Source organism: Protomyctophum bolini (genome assembly GCF_963924005.1).
Source record: "Protomyctophum bolini genome assembly, chromosome: 12".
Lineage (NCBI taxonomy): Eukaryota > Metazoa > Chordata > Actinopteri > Myctophiformes > Myctophidae > Protomyctophum > Protomyctophum bolini.
Genome location: NC_137873.1, coordinates 22,934,822 through 22,958,673, shown reverse-complemented (window position 1 = coordinate 22,958,673; position 23,852 = coordinate 22,934,822). Strand labels below are relative to the sequence as shown.

Below are 23,852 nucleotides of genomic sequence, written 5' to 3'. Positions count from 1 at the left end.
TCTTATCATCTTACAACATAATGTTTGTTTAAGCAACGGGTGCTAATGTTTGTTTGTTTCTAATGTTTAGTCCTCAAAACAAACAAAACAATTTCTCGTTATTGTCTAAGGCGTTTTCTTAACTCTATCTCTACCGCTAGCTGTTAGCATGAACCCCAGCATACGCATTCACTTTAAAGAGTCTGAGTCTGCCCCGCCCTCCACACACTCTCGCTACACACACTCTAGTATCATTCGTCAGAAGCGTTTACATGGCGGCAGCGTAGCGGTACAAAGGCACACATTAAATCTGAAATGTGGATGGCAGAAAATCCACCACGATCCAAGAATCCGACCTATGGCGTTTTGAAAATCCTCCTTTCAACTGCTTTGCACTGTGAATATATTTGCAATCCCATGGTTGGAACGGTGGGGCGTTACTACTATAGGAACCGGACCAATGTTAAAGGCTTCCGTAGGCATCAACCCTTATATAGATGGAGTATACGTTGGGGTACGTATATACCGGTATACAGACTTGGGATATGACGCCACCTAGTGTCGACATACGTATATATAAAAATACGTATATATAAAAAAAAAGAGTTGAACAAGCATCGTTGAAAGACAAACATTAAAGCTGTATATAGGAGGGGCTAGTGCCCCTCAAAAAGAAAAAAACACTCATGTGAAGTGAGGTGCGCTCTTATCATCATACTTCATCACACGTCAAAGTCCGTGCTCAGCCAATCAAATCATCATTATGGGGTACACACAAGCACACAAAGCTGGGCATAGGAGGGGCTAGCGGCCTAGCGCCCCTCAATAATAATACTAACTAGAACAGTGCCTACTTGCTTGTTGCACACAAGTAGGCCATTTAGCCTACTAGTGCGCAAGGAGAGCAAGTACTGTCGACCGCTACAAACTGTCAAATCTCAGCTTCTCTGTGAAAGAACGTTTGAAATATTGAATTATTAGGTTTAGCTATTTGCTACGTACCTAGTTTTTGGAGGTAAAAAAGTAGTATTGTGAAGTATACAGTATGTATATGTAATTTGTAAGTTGATTAGCGGTATACTGTGGTTACTTTGCATATGCCCCGTTTGATGCGTATGTATCGTAGCAGCATATGACGCCAGGGTATAACTGGTACAACTAGCTCTCAATGATGACGTAATAAAGATGTGGAATAAAGGACCCAATGCCAGGGTGTAATTGGTTTTCGATGGTGACTTAATGACGATATGTTTTAGTAGGATTAAAGGTAATGCCCCTATGTATACATGTATGTAATCTGAAACCACTGCCATATCAAGCACAAGTAGTCATTACGTCATACGCTGGCACGGCACATACACATCAAACGGCGACATCCGCATCGAAGCACTGGACGAAAACTATTACTTGCGCGCTCTGCTTGCGCAATTAATACAATCACACCCGTGTGAAGTGAGGGGCACTCTTGTCGTCATGTCATGTCATCCAATAAAAAATGTATATATTTCTTCATGAATTAACTTGTCAACTTATGTTATTATCTTTTAATCATGATACAATGTTTAAAAAAACCCTCATCTTTTCACCATGATCATGTAAGATGACAACTAAATGTATGTGTTTATGTCAATGGCAAATGTGACACGAGTTAAGGACAAAAAGCTGTAAATAGGAGGGGCTAGCGCGTAGCGCCCCTCAAAAAAATACATTCTGTATGGCATGCCAAGTATCGCGAACAGCACATCACAATGCTGACTGCTGATGTGCACAACAATCCGGATGAGCTCATGTAGCCCCCAAAAAATTTAAAAGGAAGCACAAAGCAACCGTCTTCAGCATCGTCCCCAGATGACAGTGCTGTGCTTCGGGGCATGGTGTTTCATTTCAACCTCATCACAATGCCAAAAACTGAGCAGAATCCCCCCCCCCTCCTCCCCCAATAGAGTGGCTGCCTGGAATCGATAGCTCTCATTAGCTTAGCATTATGGTATTTTCTCGAAGGCGCGGGGTGAAGGGCACTGGAGGCCTCTGTTTACTCTTTTATTTATGCCCAGGCTTTAAGAGGAGCTTAATTACTTGACGCCACGGGTGCACACACACAGACACAGTCACACACAACAAGTGTTCTCTTCACACACACACACACACACACACACGTGCCGAACCATCTGATGAAGCCAAAGCTGCCTTGACGACAGGCGGTGAAAATTAAGATGGAGAGTGAGAGGAGAGAGAGAGCTAGAGAGAGATAGAGAGAGAGAGCAGAGGTTAGAAACGGAGAGAGAGATGAAGAGATATGGAAAGGGAATAGAGGGAGAGAGGAGGAAAGGAGAGAGAGAGAGAGAGAGAGAGAGAGAGGGAGGTCGGACGATGGAGGAGGGGGAGGTGTGCCGGAAAACACACTTCATTACGATGCTCTCTTGCCGCAATTACACTATTTACACAGTGACAATAGAGGGTGGGCCTCCGAGGAGCACCTTTCATTAGGAGGAGGGTGAGGACTCGGAGGGGTGGTGTTGTCTACATCACTGCAGCCTGGTGTGAAGCTAAAGTCCTGGAGTGGACTCGGTGACATTGGTATTTACACTATTTAAGCGTGTGTGTGTGTGTGTGTGTGTGTGTGTGTGTGTGTGTGTGTGTGTGTGTGTGTGTGTGTGTGTGTGTGTGTGTGTGTGTGTGCGCACGCACATATAGAGTAGTCTATATACTGTACAGTACATATCATATACATGATCTTCCTCTCTCTGGGAAGCAATTCAGGCTCACCTGAGTATATGACAGCATGCAGTGACTTATGGGGGAACACCATGGACAGCAGTCCTCATCTTTCATAACTTTTTCCTTGAGCCTCTTTTTGTTATTTTTCATCTATACCTCAAAGCCCCGCAAGTCCAATTCAAATGAATTTCCCTAAGCTGTACATACCTTCGGTTTGGCACAAACAACTATTTCAGACCGTCACACATCCATTGTACCAAGCCACCCACACCCACACACCCACACACCCACACACCCACACACACACACACAAATCCCCTGCCGAGGTAAGTGCTGTGAGTGCTGACCTGTAGCCATCGATGCAGCTGGCGTTGATGTAGTCGGAACCCTCGACGCCACGGATGGGCTGCAGACAGACGCGTGTGGACTCGAAGGGCATGATGTTGACCAGACGGTTCTTGAACTTGTTGCAGGGCAGGTTGGCGCTGATGAAACGCGACGTGTGGGCTTTGGAGTTGGCCAGTCTCTGTGTTATGGAGGAGAGGGGGGGGGGGGGGTCATAGAACAGACAGACAAGAGAGGGAGAGAGAACATTAGCGACCTGTGACTCGATGTAAACAAAACAAGGAGCCCTGGAAAGCTTCTGTGTCAAATCGTCTCCATCTCTCCACTCATGCTCCCGTCATTGCTCTTTAGCGTTTGCTGTCACGGGAAATGAGCAGGTCTTCAGAAGACGAGACGTCAAGTCAATGCAGTGATGCATCATGCATTTAAGATGAGACAGTCTTTCTACACATTGTGACCTATAGCTTACCAAGACTTCTCCATCACTTCCATTCCTTTACATGTTGGACATTTCATGTCTTTTGATGGCTATGGTAGCCTGACACAATCAGAATTTTCATTTAGTTTCACTTCATAATCGCCAGAACATATTTTCTTAATGGGCGTGGCTAGCGATTCAGGCCTGGAGCCAGGCTATGGCTATGGTATTTAACCCTTTTGTTGCATTATTATTTTCCAAAACAGTTTTGTAATTCCACAACTTTTCCAGGTTTTTCATAACCCGTACATACCCTGACCTGGCAGAGGGCAGAGGCATCGATAGCACAGTGCTGCTAGCCGGAGCCAGGGTGGAGCTAACGTAGCTACAGGGCAAAAGGGGTCTCCCACACTGGCTCCCACTGTGCTGGCCATGGGGGTGGGGGTGGGTCAGCGCTGTGCTGGCAGCGGACAATGGACAGATGGACAGCAAGGGATTGTGTGTGTGTGTGTGTGTGTGTGTGTGTGTGTATGTATGTGAGTGTGTGTGTGTGTGTGTGTGTGTGTGTGCGGAGAGGCTTGGTGTAGCTGCCAGGGTGTGTGTGTTGAGGCCAGACTGTGTGGGCACCAAACGACAGGGCAGTGGCCCCCGTATGGCGCTCTGTCATTCTCTGTTGCTTGGCAGGCATGCGTGGTTGTTATTATCACTTCAAACAGAATGGATCATGGTCATAAGGGGCTAATGGCTCTGCTACGCTGGGAGGAAGGATGTAGTAACATCACAGTCAATAGCTATTGACAGAAGGTGTGTGGGTGTGTCTATGCGTGCATGTGTGTGTGTGTGTGTGTGTGTGTGTGTGTGTGTGTGTGTGTGTGTAAGATTGTGAGTCACCTTGACTAGTATCAGCTGTGTACGCATGTGTCAATTCACTTTTTAAGCTCTCATTGTGAATGCAGCATGTTTGCATATGTGCATTCCCTGCCCTGGTTCTGTCATCCTAGATTACCACACACAGGTTTACTTTACACAGATGTATATCACTCTATATCAGCCAAATCCCTGACAAAATGACCAGATCCTTTTTGTTTTATATAAAATAAAATAAAAATTGACCCAAGGGGCTTTGTTTTGATGTCAGACATCAGTACTCTATGGGGTAGTTATTGGATTTTTTGACACAATGATATTATATTTCCAGCTTAGGGGAGAGAGAGAGAGAGAGAGAGAGAGAGAGAGGCAGTGCTGCTGGGGCACGTTAGTGTTACCGCAGTGCCCATTCCTCACCTCAAATGTTTTCAGTTTCATACTTTAATAAAACAAGTAATGCACCATCCGGCCGTCAACTCGAGTTTGATCAAGAATGTAGCAGCAACTCAAGAGTGTCTCCCCAATGAAAACCAAGTGCATGTGGTGGAACGTGAGCTATGGGTATCTCACAGTCATGGATCATGGGAAATCATGGGCTTGCTGATATAATCACACTGTAAAGTTGTGTAGTAATTAAAGCAATTAAGATTGGACTGACTTTTGACATAAAATTATGATTTTCTCTTTCAATATATTGTTAGGTATATGCACATTATGACCACAGATTATGCAAAAATGTATAGGTCTTAAATATAGAATATATAGGTCTTAAATATAGGTCTAGGAGGTTGTATGTGTAGGTCTTTTTAAGTCACCTTGAACTCCAGCTCCATGGCTGTGACGGTCTCGCCAGGCGGGGGCTGTGTGAGTTTCTGGATGTGGGCGTAGAGGTTGCGGGCGGGGACCTCGGTGTTGCCGCAGGTGGCGGCCTCCAGCAGGGCCTCGTGGATGAAGATGTACTGGTCCTCCGTCTGGACCATGTAGTTGCGCTGCGCGCGCATGCACGTCACGTGGCCATAGATGTCCACCGACTTCTCATGCTTCATGCGTTCCAGCATGGCCTCGATCACGATCAGACAGCCCGTCCTGCCCACGCCCGCACTGGGAGAGGGAGGGAGGGAGTGGGGTGAATGTGAGAGTAAAGAGATGTCAATCTTCAGCCAGTCTTTGACAATATATAGCATATTGCACATACAGTACAGTACACAGTCACACCTATATATACACACCTGACAGCATATTGCCGTCAGGTGGAAATGTCAAAAACTGTTATGACAGTATGATTTAACAGCGGGCGAACAATGGTGACTCTGGGCGATAATAATCTGCTAGTGACAGCAGGGCGTTCCTGCTGTCATTACCTATGTCCTTGTATACTGTAGGTGGTATGGGTCTGTTCTATTGTATATGTTCTATGTCCTTGTATACTGTAGGTGGTATGGGTCTGTTCTATTGTATATGTTCTATGTTCTTGTATACTGTAGGTGGTATGGGTCTGTTCTATTGTATATGTTCTATGTCCTTGTATACTGTAGGTGGTATGGTTCTGTTCTATTGTATATGTTCTATGTCCTTGTATACTGTAGGTGGTATGGTTCTGTTCTATTGTATATGTTCTATGTCCTTGTATACTGTAGGTATGGGTCTGTTCTATTGTATATGTTCTATGTCCTTGTATACTGTAGGTGGTATGGGTCTGTTCTATTGTATATGTTCTATGTCCTTGTATACTGTAGGTGGTATGGTTCTGTTCTATTGTATATGTTCTATGTCCTTGTATACTGTAGGTGGTATGGTTCTGTTCTATTGTATATGTTCTATGTCCTTGTATACTGTAGGTATGGGTCTGTTCTATTGTATATGTTCTATGTCCTTGTATACTGTAGGTGGTATGGTTCTGTTCTATTGTATATGTTCTATGTCCTTGTATACTGTGGGTGGTATGGGTCTGTTCTATTGTATATGTTCTATGTCCTTGTATACTGTAGGTGGTATGGTTCTGTTCTATTGTATATGTTCTATGTCCTTGTATACTGTAGGTGGTATGGGTCTGTTCTATTGTATATGTTCTATGTCCTTGTATACTGTAGGTGGTATGGGTCTGTTCTATTGTATATGTTCTATGTCCTTGTATACTGTAGGTATGGGTCTGTTCTATTGTATATGTTCTATGTTCTTGTATACTGTAGGTGGTATGGTTCTGTTCTATTGTATATGTTCTATGTCCTTGTATACTGTAGGTGGTATGGGTCTGTTCTATTGTATATGTTCTATGTCCTTGTATACTGTAGGTGGTATGGTTCTGTTCTATTGTATATGTTCTATGTCCTTGTATACTGTAGGTGGTATGGGTCTGTTCTATTGTATATGTTCTATGTCCTTGTATACTGTAGGTGGTATGGGTCTGTTCTATTGTATATGTTCTATGTTGTATACTGTAGGTGGTATGGTTTTGCGTGGAGGGTAAACAAAGCAACACATGAGTTTGATTGGCTATCGCCGGACGATGTCGTTCAAAGATAAAACATTTTCATGTTTTTGAATGACGTTCCTTTGCCCATTTTTCGCCTGCTATTGCCAGTAGTTGCTGAGTCCCATAGACAAATAACACACTTCCGGGGAATACCCCAGGCTGTCGCCCACTGTTAAAACGTGCCATTACGTTCCAATGGATCCAAAGTAGTCACAACAAGCTCTTGTTAATACTCTTCATTGATTCAATATATAGCTGATCTACAAGCTCACATTGTGGCACGGTGCGAGCTAGTAGGTCACACATTTGTGTGACATTGTAGTATGACAGAGTAGGTCATTCATTTAAGAAAACAAAACAAGAAGATGTTGATACGAGGTTTCTGTGCGACAGCAACGATATACCGGTACATTAATCAGATTATATATTATTATTGTTGCCATTACTAACCTCACTATGTTATGATTATGATTAGTGTGGATGTTATAAAGTAGAGACAAGAAGCGATATAAAGACATTCATATAGTGACATAGCACGTCTCAGCGGCCACTCAAAAACAATTTTACAGAGGAAACATAAAACCAGAACAACAGAACATAAAAACTGAATACGGTATACTATCAAGTGAGCGCTTACATTGCAGCTCCTATAAAAAACAGTTAATTTGCCAGTTGATTTATCACAGAAACTGGCATGGTAAACAGTTACAGTGCGAAGCCTCCCAACATCCAAACAGTAGGCACAGTTGCAATACCCAATATACTTCCAGAATATCCACGTCCTGGTCAGGCCAGTTCTATGCTAACCCAGTATGCACTGCCGGACCCAAACCTTTCACTTCATAAACAACAGATATCCCACCTGCAGTGGACCACCATAGGCCCGGCGTCCGGGGGGTTGCAGGCTTTGACCCTTCTGAGGAAGGCCAGGATGGGGGTGGGGTACTCAGGCACACCGTGGTCAGGCCAGGCCATGAACTGGAACTGCCTCACCTCTCTCTTCTCACTAGAACCATTCTGTGTGTGTGTGTGTGTGTGTGTGTGTGTGTGTGTGTGTGTGTGTGTGTGTGTGTGTGTGTGTGTATGTGTGCGTGTGTAAGACAGAAAGAGGGGGGGTTATTGAAAAGTGCAAATAGAGTAAGAATACTTAAAATGAGCTTGAAGGGACACCCTGACATTTTGAGATTTTAATTGGCTATTTCTCATCACTAGACACTTGTCACATTGGGCTGGCTGTTCTCCACATGTCCTTCACTCCCCCTTCTCGAAACTGCTTGTTAGCTTCACTACCATACTGTCACGTGTCATGCACAGGTGCAAAAAAACAGCCAACTAAAATAATACTGGTAATGTGAATGTCTCCCGTCGCTATCGTCAATAATGGAACCTTAGAGAGAAGCATTCCTCTGTGTTTGAATGGCCCACATACCTTGTAGAGGGCGAAGGTGCGAACACTGTAGGTGGCCAGCTCCACTGTGTCCAGCATGGTGACCTGGATCATCCCGTAGGTCTCCGTCCCTCGTGCCGGCCAGTACTGGTCACACTTCACCTGAGAGCACAAGAAGCACTTTCAGCAATGCACTATAATAGCATGCTGGGATACATTATGGAGCAAAGAATAAAATAGAATAATTCTGACAGAAAGACACTGAACGACGGGTGGTGGATATGCTTAGAGAGCCCAGAGCTACCAGGCCACACACGGAGACAGATTTTTATACATTTAGATACATTTCAATCAGTTCCAGAATTACCATGTAGCAGTCAAGCACATCAAGCATGTTTGTCTTTATGAGGGGGACTCTGAGCACCGATTAAAAACATCCCACTCTGTCTGACCAGCCGATGATTATTTTCACAGCGCATTGCATCGCTTTGTCATGGTGGCTTTTAGCACACATTTTGTGATCACCGGGCGCTGCCAGGTAGAGAGACATGTGTCTAAAAGCAAAAGGACTGCTGTGACGTGACAGCAGGCCCGGCCACCTGGCTCCATATGTCCATGGGACAAGCTGGACGATGAGGCCGGAGGTAATGGCAGCGCCCTGCTCCTCTATGTACTGTCAAAGATTTATTGACAGAGAGGACCATCGCCTGTACGCGGCTAATAAAAACCTCATCGGTTAGATTCTGTGGTGTCTACGCCGGCAGTGGTGGTTAGAGGGACTGTTCTGTAACCAAAAGGTCAATCCCCGCGGCAGGCAGTCCATCAACTGATGCACGTCATATGTCGTGTTCATTACCTAAGCACCGGTAAACTGTGAGGTACGTGCTCACTCAGCTCGAGTCTGAAAGAGAATCACCTAAATGCTGACGATATAAAAATGCAAAACCTGGGCCATCTCCAATGTGTCTTTTTGGAACAATTTATTCCATGTGCAAAGTGTAAATGGAAATACACTCTGAATGTCAGAATTGTTGGGACTTGGAGCCCGTGGCTATTGATTCAGAACGAGTGAAGAAGAGGGATTGCGGAACTTGGCTGACATTTTCGGAGCAGCTTTCATCTCGTTCCAAGTCAGTGCGAATCGACCGACGACAACACACTGATTCACCTCCTAAAAATGTGCCCTCCCCTTCGCCGGGACATTTCACCCTGGACAGCACCCTGTTCAGAGGCAGAGTGTACAGATCGTGGGAGAAACAAGAAACTCCCCTGACTGATGGACACAAATCCATATGGATCAGTAGCCAGTGCTGTCAGACACTGGGTGGCATTGTCTACGCTTCTCTCAGGAGCATGCAGCGATGCATACAGTAAAGACACACACATGCACGGTAAGCACGCACGCACACTATACAGGTTTTACAGTCATCTTTCTGAGCTTCAAAGTCAGCCCTCAGATGTCACCATCTAGCTTTTAGGATCTGACGCAGTCACAGACCTTCTCTTATCTGAATGCACACGCGGGACATGCTCCTGAACGCCTCAACACACACACACGAGCTCTGGTCTCATTTACAAGTCCTCTATCTCTTATCTGACCTTTCGGGCTTTTATCGGCTGCTGGTGAAGGAAGCTCTAGCTCGCCTGCTTCTGTAGACTTGATATGTGTCCACTTATTGCTATGGCATATGACAACAGGTGTGTGTGCGCGTGTAGGAAAATAATCCTATACGTGTGTCAGATATCCGCAATTTGAAAGTAACACCTGCTCTTACAAAAATAATTGAAAGCAAAGTTGTTATTTTAAGGATGAAATATTTAAAGGAGAATACATAGCTATTGTTAAGGACAGAGCTGACAAAATGATCGCTTCTCTACAGACATGTAGGATCATATTCTATTTTTTTAAACACATTATGCTGTATAGTATCAGTTCACAAACCATGACATTTCCAGTACCTTCTCTTGGGATACATTTTCATTATGGCTAGGCATGCACTCAATATTAAGCCACCATATATTGCCCGTGTTTATCCAGAGACATTCTGTCAGTTTTAAACAGTTTATCTGCAAAATGTCACGTTATTAAGAAATACGCTGAGCAGCTTTGTTTTCAGATTGCTGACGATACATTTTGAAATTGGAAAATGTTTCATAACCAAACAAGTTATGTGACTCAGATGGGACCCGGTCATCCTTCCATTAAAATAAAAACATGGAAATAATGTCAACATGGAGTTGTCACGATGTTGTTGCGATAAGCTAATAAAATGTCATCATTGCAGACCCTTGATGCATGCTGGCCTGATCCCAGCCCACCACGCCATTCTCTTGATGAAAACCTGATCAAACATGGCCTTTACAGAATGATGGGCAGTCCAGACACTGGGAGGAGAAGATAAAATAGCAGCGGGCTATACACTTTGTTCCCCGTTTTCAGATTTCTATCTGAACCACAATTTTTTAAATGGTCTGCGGAGCAAAACCTTGACATGTATTTTGTATTACTGCCAACCTGTCGACTTATATATATCTGACTGCCGTTGTTGTAAAGTGGTAAGAATGCTAAGGGGTTTCAGCAGAGATTGGCAGCGTCGCTAGAACAGCAGCTTTATCCCTCAAGTACGCGCAAATATTGCATATTTATCTGATGGAGCGAAATGTTCCTCGGTCTGGCCCCTGACTGTCAGCATCGCCATATTTCCTATTCATGATGTTAAACATATTCGTACCGCGCTCAAAGTCTGCTCAACTACAGTTGATAGATTAGGGAGCCGTCCACATTCACATTCTCCTGCTGTCCGTGACCCATATATAAAACCCTGTCCACTGCATGAGGTCCATTTTTCATGCATCTATGATCGGCTGAATATTTGAGAGTAAAATGGCCTAGGCTCGTATAAAAAGTCCTGTCCTTACCCGGGACTTCTCCTCCAGTCTGGTCATCATGACGATGGTGCTGGATCTCTGCTCCCACACCATGCGCCAGAAGTCACTCAGCGTCTCCGGCAGAGGGCCCTGTGTGGCGATGTAAGCATTCTGCTTCCTGTAGCCATCAATGTAGTTGGAGTTGATGTAGTCGCTACCGGGAACAGCTGCAACGAAAGGACATTGACGCAGAAAAACATATATGAATATATGCCATGAAAAAGAGTTCTGGTGTATCAGGTTATGATCGATACACGGACAGACAGCGATTTTGTGCACTTATATAGTAGTATGGTACTAGAGGTTCGGGCGGCTACGTGGCCCTCACATCCAGAGTCCGGGCAGCTATGCGGCCCTCACACCTATGTTGCACCGCCAAATATTACCCACAGGAGTATTATTTGTGTCTGTCATCAGTGCATGTTGCTCTGACTTGTCAGCGTCACTTGTCTGGTCTTTCCGGTTTTCAGCTGCTTGTACAGTATACTGACTGTATATAATATTTTGTATTAATGTACATTATGTATTTACACTATTTACACTAAATGTACATCATTATATAATTATTTATATTTTCATCATTTGAAAGTGCAGCTATGGGATAATGATGTTTGAGCACATGGTCAACACATGGTCAACATTACCTCATTTCCCAAAAAGCCACTCGGGTGAGAAAAGTGGTGAAGTTGATTAAGTGTCCCATTACAAACACTTGTGGCTTCATTCTGTAGGGCCACTATACCAGTCGAGGGCACTCAAAAAATAGGGGTAGGGCTTAAGTGTCCTTGAGCAAGACACTGAACCCATAAGCGCCCGATGAGTAGGTTGGAGGCTTGCATGGCTGCCTCCAGCACAGGTGAGTGAATGTCTGTGTGAACGGGTGAATGTAATGCACAATGTAAAAAGGCGCTCACAAAACGCAGACCATTTACCATTTCCTTTCATTTCATACAGTGCAAAGGCACAATGGAACTGACAATAAATACATACAGTACATATCCCTTTGACGGCAGATCTGTCAATAAGCATGGTTGAATAGTTTACAGGCTCTCACCGTCGACAGAGGTGAGCACCACTCTGGAGTGGTCGTAGGCGATGACGTTGGCGTAGCGATTCTTGGGCTTGTTGACTTCCATGTTGGAGTTCTCCCATGTGAACTGCTGCCCTGGATCGATCGACTGTGAGAAAGGGCAAGAGGAGAGAAAAAGATGGGTGGATGAGGTGATGTATAGCCTTGGGGGAAGAGAGCGCCAGGAACATCGATGAGGATGTTTGGCTTACACCTGGGAGTTGAACAAAGCCCCCGGGATGTCCACAAAACATGTGGGCGGCGGCCATATTGAATTACCTTATACTGAGGCAGCCTCACCTGATTAACTGCATTACGTTTTATTGCCATCTGAATCCCTTACATTTTCTCATCGTCTTTTGCGGATTCTCATGAATCCCCCCCCCCCCCCCCCAAACTAATTTTTCTGCGCTCTCACTCTCGCTATCCCTCTCGCGTCATGCGTCACCTCGGCTGAGGCGACAATGGGCCGGGCCTGTATTGATCCAGGCCGACATGTGACGGCCTCCTATCCCCTGGCTCGATAATGTCACACAGTCTCTTGTTATTCGGCATCGATCTCTCCGCCAGCTCACGAAGGAACCATGTCCATCAATTCTCCCACACCTTTCACCTCGCAAAACTAGTCAGAGTGAGAGCAGAACCTTGGATATTCCTTCAGTACCTCAAACTTATTGAATTATTAGGGTGTATGCTTATATTATGTGATGCATATTGCATGCCAGGCTTCCCTGAGCTAAGGGTTCAAACGGTATTTTTAAGATTTGACCTGGCAGCATAAATAAGACTGAATAAGGAATGTTCAAATTGACCTTCTAATGCCTAATGCCTAATTCATTCACTCACACTATCACTGCTTTTATTATTATGTCCTACAGTAGATAGACATCTGGGCAACCTGGAGATGAACTGTAAAGTGTCTGGAAAGTTATTAAAAGGAAAACACAGGGAACACTACAGTGACATTTATTTTTTATTCATACGTGAGCGATGTGGAATCTTTTAGTTGAAAGGGGCCCTGCTCAGTCAACAAAGAAAGGCTCCAACAGAGCTCCAAATTGCTCGATAGTGGGAGTCATTTGGATACGGGCCTACAGCCGCTGATGAGTTAGACATTGCCAATTTGTCTGCCAACACCCGCCAGTTTGAAAGGGAACATTTCATTTGCAGTCAAAACATGTCACGCCAGTTTGAAAGCTCCGCAAAGACGGCGCGGCACGCAAGACCAACGACAACTGGCAAACAAGTTAGTCAGGGAAGGTGGAGAGGGAAAGGGGGATCGGGGTGGGGGTGGTATAGGAAAATGGCTGTATTAAGACACGTTGGGAAATGTGGTTGATGGAAGATAATGATAATGATAACGGCAATGAAGGCTGCAGCTTGGCGTTGCTTCCTCTGATAAAGAAAAAGGACAGACTTGTCTGAGTTGAGCCGAGCGGTAGCTCCGCCGCGTTGACAAACATCGCTCATTAACCAGAGTGATTTGCTCAGCATGCCGGCGCTCGGTGAGGACGAGGAGGCAGGGGGTCACAGATGTGCAACAGACCGCTTCCCAGAAAAATTGGCGAGGAAGGAACTGGAAGGGGACGAACGAGAGGCCTTTGTGAGCTCTGTCGACGGTAGCGTCGGAGGAAGTCACAGCGGGGAGCGGCCAGCTACTGTGACTGTGACAAAGCAATGAGATGGATGGCCATCTGTCTAGCGCAGGAGGAGGGTGCAGGTGGGTGTGGGAGGGTTGGACGTGGGGGCTGGTTGAGGTGGAGCCGAGCAGTAATGGCCTGTGGCCACACCAGACTCTTATGGCTTCACTGTGATGTGTTTACAGTAGCTCAATAGAGGCAAAGACAGCCATATAATTAGGAAGAAAAACTAAAAACTAAATAGACAAAACAAGGAAAACTGCCTTGTTGTGTCAGCGATGTCAGCGATGGGGAATAGGGGCCGATTAGGGAGAATAAAGTGAACAGTCGGAACAAATGACACAAGCGTTTTTTTTCTTTTTTCTCTGTATGCCTCTGCCCTCTTCTCCGTGTCCTTAGATAGTCCCACAGGCGGCTGCACTCACACTGTGGCTTACGGCAATCCCTTCACAAAAATGTGGCACTTTAAATGCAAATTTGCTCTCTCCCACTTTTTTTTAAGGGTGTGTGTGGGTTAGGCTATGGTTAACGGGGGGATTTGGGGTACATACTGACAAGAGATAATCCCTCATTGAGTTGCATGGGAGAAAATGGCAAAATAACTTTCTTCTGGGAAATAATCGAGACGCGCGCAGATTGCTTAAGCGACTCGCCACCTGCCAGCTTTTGTGAAAGGCAACTTGCTCCCTTTTAATGTAAGTGTTGGTTTCCTGGTGGGCCTGTTAATGGAGTTGTACAAATGACTGTAGAACGTCTGAGAAAAGAGGCCGTCCATAATCCATTAGAACACAGTGCATTGTGGGATACAAGACACTTCTGACAGAATGGCAAAACGGGATACATTTACATCCCAGGAAATGTAGCAACTCAACCACCCTCTCCCATCTTTTACCTCGTACTCCTGGGAGAAGCGGAGGCCATCGTTGGCTTTCAGGCGCTCTATGTGGTCGGCCAGGTCGCTCACGGGAATGGGCGGGTGCTCCCTCATTCCTGGGACAGGAAGGAGGAGAGAGAAACATTAAGTACGGAGTAACAGACATGGTCCTTTCAGAGACAATGGCGACGACAATAACAACAACACTTTGTTTGACCACAGCACAGTGTGAGCGAGGCTGCCAGTGGGACCATGGGGTGACACAGTGGCAACGGTGAGCAGAGAGCACTGTGCTGAAGAATGCATGAGGGAGGGAGAGAGAGAGAGAGAGAGAGAGAGAGAGAGAGCACGAGTTGAACAAAGTGTTTGGTGACATTTGGTGACATCGTTGCCATGCTAAAAGTGGGGGCGGAGGTGGGGCTGGGGTGAAGAACAGCAATATGCACATGAGTGGCTGCAGTGAGCATGCTCCTGGAAGGAAAAAGAAGCAGGAAGCAGACATCTCCCCTGGCCCCCACAACGTTCCCTCCTCTGATGGAAGAGATGGTGGCCGGGTGACAACCAAGATGATCATGAGTCCACATATCAGTCTTACTGTCACGTCCAGACACAGCAAAACAAAATAAAATGCAATTAAAATTTAATTAAAATAAATAAACAAACCAACCAACCAACCAATAAATAAATACAAACTGGTCACCAGCCAATTCTCGTCTTCCTTTGAAACTCCCCACAATAAACTATCTTTTTGGCCTAGCCCAGGGCCTGTTGGGCCGGATTAAATTCAAGCCATCCTCCCCGCTGCTCTGTAGATTTCTCATCGCAGAGCTATTGGATGATTTATCGCTAATCTACCGGCACAAATTTCCCCTGTGCCTCTGAACTTGGCAATGGCTGTGTGCCTAAATGGATTGCCAGGGAACTTGCCTCATGTCTCGGTGCATGGCGGCTGTGTGTGGACACGCGAGGAAGCGCCAGAAGCATTTAAGACGTCGGCGGCGCGTACATCACACATGTTCCTTAAACAGGTGGCTGTATTAACAGTAGTGTCCTTTTTAAGTGGGATTTGGCTGAATATATGTGAGTAAGATAATGGGTTATGGTATCGGACACGCCGCCACTACATACTCATTATTGCCACAGTTGACTACTGACGACTAATGGCTCGCTAACTGCGGCCATTGCACGGGACAAGACCTGACCAATTAGACTAATTTAACCCATTCTGACCTGAGATCAGATTCTAAAAATGTCTTCTACATCCTGACAGTTTTCATTCTGACCTGAGATCAGATTAAAAAAATGTCTTCTATGTCAGTCGCTGTTCGATTTTTCAAGAATAGCAGATCTACAAGCTCGTAGCGCGCCACCGAGTGGCGCGCTACGAGCTTGTAGATCTGCTATTTTTCAATAGCTAAAGCATAACATAATGCTAACACCAAAACGGTTTCCCGCCCAAAATGGGTTAATACTATCTTGCAGTGGGTCTGCCTGCCTGTAAGCATATTAACGAGCGTGTATGTGTATGTGTGTGTGTGTGTGTGTGTGTGTGTGTGTGTGTGTGTGTGTGTGTGTGTGCATATTCAGCCAGGTCTTTTACAGTCATGTTGTTGGTTTAATGAACGGTGAAGAGGAAGATAGCCAGGCTAATGGACAGTGAGCTGAACTGGCTGCTCAGCTACCCATGAACCTCTCTACGCTCCCTGGCCAAAAATGAGCCGTGGAAAAAGTCAGCATAAATGAGAGCTTTTGTAAGAAAAAAAAATCCCACAATCCCACATTCTACTGCAGTTTGGTTCCTCCCCGTGAGATAGATCCACAAATAAATAAATAACCAAACAAACAAATGACGAATGACAGTATTTTCGTTGTGGGCAGAGATGTCCGTCGGTATTGCAACGGGGGAATGAGACATGGCGTGAGACGAGAGAGAGAGAGAGAGAGAGAGAGAGAGAGAGAGGGAGAGAGAGAGAGGGAGAGAGGGAGAGAGAGATGGAGACTGCACGTGTGGGAAATACATAGTAGGGGAGAGAGAGAGAGAGAGAGAGAGAGAGAGAGAGAGAGAGAGAGAGAGAGAGAGAGAGAGAGAGAGAGAGAGAGACTAACTTGGAGTGTTGGGGCAGCGATGAGAGCTGGGACCTGTAGAAAAGAAGGAGTGGAAGGAAGAGGAAAGAAGAGAAACACCCATCAGAGTAGACGGCTAAAGACTCACACCAGCCTTTTCGTACACGAGAGTTACATTTTCAATGCAGATTTTTCATGTGTACACACTGCAGTGCATAGCTGTAACTATACGCAAGGTAGGACCCTGTCCATTGGTTATGCTTTTAAGTGGCCGGTGGAATCCAAAGTTCGGCAGTTAACTTTTCTTCTTTTATTTTGCATGCCAAATGCCTCTTTTTTTCTTTTCTTTTTTGGGAGGGACAAGATAACGGACTGGCTGTTTGCCTGCAGAAGTGCCTGCTGTATTAGGCGAGCTTAGCAGCCGCATCGAAGAGTTTATCAGCATTTGGCAGGTGGTGTGTGCATATGTGTGTGCGTGTGCTGTTAGTTCCCCATCCTGTTTGCAAATGACAGCTGCCCAACATCCTTATACCCCCCTCCGATTGATATATGTGTATTTCGATTTATTTGTATTTAATATCTCGATTATTGTCATTGTTGTGTTTGTGAATGAATGTATTGGACCCGAATGGAAACAAGACCGCAAGGTCTTTTTTCGTTGCTATCCTTTTAGACCAATGTGCTTTAACTGTAATTTGTACTGTTTGCATTTTCTATTGTCTAATAAAATAATCACACACACACACACACACACACACACACACACACACAGGGCGCAGTTTTTCCTTTGTTTTGCCATTGAGTACCCAGATTGGGTCTGAGCAACTGGCTGTGAGGGGTTTCAAAGAGATGCAATCAACTGGACTACTACTTCAGAACAATGATCACCAAGGATTTCCCCAGCTGTGTGTGCGTGTCCAAGAACCAGAGGGGGAAAGAGAGAGAAGGCAGATATGGTCCATAATGTTCCTCACAGAAGGATAAAAAAAAAAAAATCACTTGTTTATGTTGGCTGGCATAATGGCTAAGTTTGAAGGAGTGGCCGGGTGAGGAGAGAGAGAAAGAATAAATGAGAGAGGGAGGGTTTGCAAAAGAGAGAGAGAGAGAGAGAGAGAGAGAGAGATAGAGAGAGAGGAGAGGCCTATAGGGCAATGGAAGACAAAAGAGAAAGGAGGCAGGAAGGGAGAGAAGGAGAAGAGCACTCTATTAGAGCTGCAGCTCTGCTTAATTCTTCATTTCTTCTGCACGGGTTCAAAAGGGTGTGTGTGTGTGTGTGTGTGTGTGTGCGTGTGTGCGTGTGTGTGTGTGTGTGTGTGTGCGTGTGTGTGTGTGCGTGTGTGCAAGATGAGTGGGCTCTATAATAACCCATGAGAAGGACTTTGTGCGCGTGAGCACACACGCGCACACGTGCACGCACACAGAGTTGACATTTCCTCTCTGCGCCATTGTTCCCTCTGCCTGGGCTCACCTTGACATCAGAGGCAGCAGGACTCATTACCAGCTGGGGGAATGAAAGAAAGCTCAGGGTGGGAGGAGGAGTAGAAGAGATAAAGAAAGAGAGACAGACAGACAGACAGACAAACAGAAGACAGACAGACAGACAGACAGACAGACAGAAGACAAACAGAAGACAGACAGACAGACAGAGAGAGATAGGCCAAGAAGAACGGGGGGGGGGGGGGTGGCTTCAACGGTTGAACCTTGATGTTATCTGAATTCATGCCGCATAGCTCTGCTTACCAGCAACTTGGCACTGGATAGCTGCACTGCAACATGCTTTTTGGGCAGACTTAGTTTAATTTTGTGTTGTTCTGCTAGACACTGTCATTGTGTTAGCAACGCATTTGTGGTCTGGCCACAAATAGGCTGAGGAAAGAACAACGATGTTAACTGTACCTCAAATTTGTACTGTACAGTATGTGGTACCACCATTGCAGTTACAGTATGAGTCATCACAATCTTGCAGTGTGTTTTGAAATATGGATGACTTTGCTGATCAATTGCAGGAAGCAATTTGTTTCCCCGTTTTGGAATAAAACTCTTAACACGTGGAAAAATAGTAGTAGCTGCATAATATGAGAGCATCCTATATTATTACAGTACATTGAAACTAAAATTATGATTATTCTTTGTATGGTCTATAATATGCTTAAAGAACCATAAAGAAAACTACACAAAACTTCTATAGATGGTTTAAACTTTAAACTGTTGAAATTCAACAGTTTATTGTTGACTAGGAAATATGTAAAACCCTTGTCAACATCCACTCAGCGTGCACGCACGCAACACACACACACGCACGCACGCACGCACGCACGCACGCACGCACGCACGCACGCACGCACACACACACACACACACACACACACACACACACACACACACACACACACACACACACACACACACACACACACACACACACACACACACACACACACACACACACACACACACACACACACACACACACACACACACACACACACACACACACACACACACACACACACACACACACACACACACACACACACACACACACACACACACACACACACACACACACACACACACACACCAAACTAAAATAAATCTGAACCGGTATCAATGGATACAAAATCAGACCCGTCTGAAGTGAGTGGTGCTATACTTGTACTGTACTGTACTGCACTGTACTATACTGTACTGTACAAGCCCTCCTCCCTGGCCTGTGTGTCTGTGTTAGGCTGTGCAACAGTGACACTTGGTGGTGAACACACGCTATAACGCTATTTTCGTGCTTGGACCATAGACTGTAAAAAATATGGACAAAGCGTCCCGCGGGTCTAACGTGAACGTAAAATGAAGCCTGTCAGTCCTTGCAATGGAAATCGCCATCTTTCTAGATCCGTTTTGGCCCAGTTCAGGCCAGCTGGCCCATTGGCTGGCCCAGACAACGAGGCGGGACTTCCCCCTTCTTCTTCGTTGGTTTTTATTTTGACTCGAGTGGGTGGGGGATCCCGTTCATAGACTGTAACGGTAGCCACGCCCCTCAGAACATGCGCGACTTTATGGTCATTTTTCTAATAAATGGGACCATAATTTTCCAAAAAGAATATTATGACATTAGAAATGAGACTTTAAACTAGTGACTGGAAGCAAAAAGTATTCATGACCATGTTTATTATTGAGCCCAATGAGAGCGCCACAACAGGCCATTATATGAACTTTCATTTCCTTAGTGGCTTCACAAAATATCCGTCTGACTGCCCCCCTGGCTTGGACAGACAGACCCAGGCTGAGGGACCCAGCGATACACATAGCTGTCTATAGGAGTGGTTGCACCACTCAAAAAATCATATGGATATCATCTGTAGGCTAGCCAGCAAGCTATAGCTAGCTAACTAACAGCTGTTTCCCAGGGCAATGGTTACAAAATCAGAATAACCAGGACAGCTGTTATTGTTATTGTAGAGAACGCAACAAGTATGTATGTATCAATCCTGTACATAATATTATGATACTACTGTATATCGAATACACACCACACACCACATATGGTATGTATATATACTGAAAATGTTTTGCAGAGACTGTTGCATACCTGGCGTCTGGTAGTTGAGTCGCCTCATTTCCACAGGATCGGAGGTGTTAGCCAACAGGGAGTCCTTCACCCCGCCAGAGTGTTCGTCCTTGGGCAGGGGAGATGCCCGCTTCCTGAAGGGTGGAGAGGATGAGAGAAAGGGAGAGAGTTAACGGCGACAGTCTCCAACCATCCTACTCTGTAGTAGACACACCGGCCTCATCCAAATGTAAGTGATGATGACGTAGGACGTGGGGGGGGGGGGACGTAGCCTGTGGCGATGTCTCACATGATGAGGTTAATAGTATTGGTTACCCATTCGAGGGCAAGCTCAAAGGATTGGCAAAGTGCATTACCCCCCCTGACGCCGGATTTATATTTTTTGCCGGTGTCATATGCGAAAATAGCAGAGCTACAAAGCTCACGGCGCGTCGTGAACTTTTAGATGTGCTGTGTGCGGCATGTGACACTATCATACCAGGGAGAATTAATTAGGATGTGCCTTCCTCCATACGGTAGCTGTCCAACTGCAGGGTTTTAATGCGTTAGAAGAAATCCTGTTATCTCCCTGGAGCTGGCTAGGTTAGGTTTGTTTGTTGCTGGATGGATGACAGCTGCTCTGTGTGTGTGTGTGTGTGTGTGTGTGTGTGTGTGTGTGTGTGTGTGTGTGTGTGTGTGTGTGTGTGTGTGTGTGTGTGTGTGTGTGTGTACATGTGTACATGTGTACATGTGTTCAGTATGTTTGTGCACAGCAATTGGTTTAATGTTTGATTTGCCTTGCTGTGTGAATGTCTGTGTGTCTATGTCTATGTCTAGAGTGTGTGTGTGTGTGTGTGTGTGTGTGTGTGTGTGTGTGTGTGTGTGTGTGTGTGTGTGTGTGTGTGTGTGTGTGTGTGCGTGTTAATCTACAAATGGCACATTGTGTTTACTGGCTTTCCAGATTGAGAGGAAAAACAGGCACATGCTGTAATTAGCTCATCAACTGGGTGGCTCAACATGGGGTAATTAGACCAGTTCTGCAGCACCTGCTCTGCCTAGCCTAGCTCTGTATACAGTAGCACAACCAAACAACTCAGACTAGCTCGACTGTGGCTTCCTCCAATCGTCCATCAGACAGATGTGGGAAAGGGAAGAGAGAAGAATGTGACGTTTGAGAGAGAGAATGTGTGTGTGTGTGTGTGTGTGTGTGTGTGTGTGTGTGTGTGTGTGTGAGTGTGTGTGCGTGCGTGTGTGTGAGTGAGAGAGAGAGGGAGAGATAATGCAATCTGACTGTAGTTTAATGCTCAGACAACCAGCATCTGTTGATTTAATTACACGTAAATCATACGCGTAAAGCATACTGCATATATATATATATATATATATATATGAGAGAGAAAGACTGTGTGTGAGAGAGAGCATACACTCACTGTTTCTCTTGTGTATATGTGAATTAGTCAGGAACAGCGACACACATTGTGGGCTTGGACACACGCACGCATGCGTGCACAAACAAACACGCACACAGTACACACATCCACCCAGCTGCAGACACGCAAGCCTCCCTGACTGAATGCAAATGGAACTGGGCGTCAGGAAGCATCAGGGCGCCCTGTGGAAATTTCACATCTCATTGCACTCCATTTGCAAGTGGCGAGCGTAGGTGTTTAGGCAGCAGCAGTGCCTTCTGTGGTGAGAATACATAAAGCTGGTGGGCGTACAGCTACTGCCCGGGGTCCCCCTCTCAGCCTCCTAGCGCCTAGCCCACGGCCGCCGCCACCTGTTATGCGATGCTGCGGGGGGCTTAAACCAATGCTAACTGCGTGACGACTAATCTACTGCGAGAATCTCTTTCCTCTCCGACTGTGAGAGCCGTGCCAGCCCGTGTCCGGTTTTCCCAGGGCCTACTGCTGGGCGAGGGAGGGTCGGGGGAGGGCTGGGGTGGAGGAGTGCAGGCAAATTTTTATGATCTGCATTTCTGCACTCCCCTCTCTTCCTCTCCCCAAGCAAACAGATGCCAATCTCCACCACGCTTTGACGCCAGGCTAACTTAAACATGGCAGGCGGCTCAATAAGGGTATTCATCTCACGCTTGCTGGGAGGGCAAAAGCTGTGTGCAGGTGTGTGTGCATGTGACCGGGGTTGTGCTTAATGAGGGAAGTACAGAGCCCTTTGTTGAGCTTTTTGCCCACAAGGAAGTGGTAATGGAACGAGAAAAGAAAAAGAGCTGAAAAATCTCTAAAAAAGGGATTCTCGTGTGGAAAATGTCAGCTTAGAAGATGGGAACATTTCTATTTGGGCGGTGCTCCCCTGGCTGACATTTACTTCACAATAGCCCATTCAGCAGCAGGTGAGGTCTTGGTATAATTCAGATGGGGCCAATCTTGAAGGGCCAATGCTGACACAGGGATAATGAAAGACAGTACGAAGACAAACCACGGCGGACAGGAAGATGTGAGGGGAACACTGGAAACGGTGTGGGACATGCATTGGTTACATGGATGTGTGTGACCCATGGGGCTCCTTTGACCCCAATTATCAAGGGCTGCAGAGTCCACTTCCCTTTCATCTCTTCTTTAGTAGGTGTAATGAAGATTAGTCTGCAGAGGGGGGGTGGGCGGAGACCTCCGCCTACCGATACGTCTGGCGACTTCTAAATTCAATGTGACTGCTAAAACTGAGTGGAAACAATTCGAGAAGAATAATTGCATTGCAGAAGCAATGCAAGGTCTTTATTGCTGTACTTCATATTGGGGTGGTGACAGGACTAGCAGGACTAGCAACTACCATGTGTTGTGATGTCACGAGATGTATTGGTCTAGGCACTGGTCTCTGGTCGTCTTTCAAAGCGAGACTAGCTGACGGAAGACCGAACGCCTATCGGCCGACCCTGCAGCCCTTGAGGAACGGACGAGCACCATCAAAATTCACAACACAAATGAAGGGGGTATATTTGAATGAAGGGGAGTTGTGACTGAGGCATGATGGTAGCTTTACCCACCTTTCCTGTTTGCTGCATTCACAGAGGGCAAAAAGAAGGAGGAAGAGGAGGAGGAGGAAGGGGGGGGGGGGATTAGAGAAGGATTAATATCGTCAATATGGACCCCCAAGACTTCTACAACTTCTTCTGAGTCCAAACCGTTTAGTTTTTCCCCCTTTTTTCTGCTAATTCTAGAGCTACTAGAGCTCAACCTGAACTTTCCACACTCTCAAACACCCTGCATACCGAAAGTGCAGCTGGGATGAAGACGTTGAAGTTAACGTTGAACTAGACTCCTATGGAAAATACCTTTCCCCCATCCCCCATTGTTCGCCGTCGGTGTGTTGGTCTTGGCGGCCCACAGTCCAGGCTGGGCCTACAAAAACAAGCCCTCAGCAGAACGCCATTATGTCTTCACGTCACGCTGCCAGTCGAGCGAGAGAGGGGGGCCCTTCCTGCTGCCCCCCCCCACCACTACACCTCCTGTCATTCTGCGTGTGCGCATTGGACGGAGAAAAAGGGTCTCTCAAACAGACACTCCTCAGCGGTGAGCTGTGAGAAAGCTC

The 23,852-nt window shown here is 45.9% G+C and overlaps 1 protein-coding gene across 6 annotated transcripts in view; it reads right to left on the bottom strand.

Annotated features, from left to right (window-relative positions):
• ptprfb (protein tyrosine phosphatase receptor type Fb) overlaps positions 1–23,852 on the bottom strand; it is a 194,967-nt gene that overhangs the window by 12,677 nt on the left and 158,438 nt on the right. For 4 of the 6 annotated variants that reach the window (XM_080777291.1, XM_080777294.1, XM_080777293.1 and 1 more), the window contains 9 exons: positions 20,349–20,461; positions 16,805–16,837; positions 14,717–14,814; positions 12,170–12,293; positions 11,107–11,282; positions 8,230–8,349; positions 7,663–7,817; positions 5,143–5,428; positions 3,045–3,223 (listed from right to left, as the gene is read on the bottom strand). In XM_080777291.1, coding sequence (XP_080633417.1) covers positions 3,045–3,223; positions 5,143–5,428; positions 7,663–7,817; positions 8,230–8,349; positions 11,107–11,282; positions 12,170–12,293; positions 14,717–14,814; positions 16,805–16,837; positions 20,349–20,461 — 1,284 coding nt within the window. The remainder of the gene's footprint in view (positions 1–3,044; positions 3,224–5,142; positions 5,429–7,662; positions 7,818–8,229; positions 8,350–11,106; positions 11,283–12,169; positions 12,294–14,716; positions 14,815–16,804; positions 16,838–20,348; positions 20,462–23,852) is intronic. The other 2 variants (XM_080777295.1, XM_080777296.1) reach the window with 1 other exon arrangement.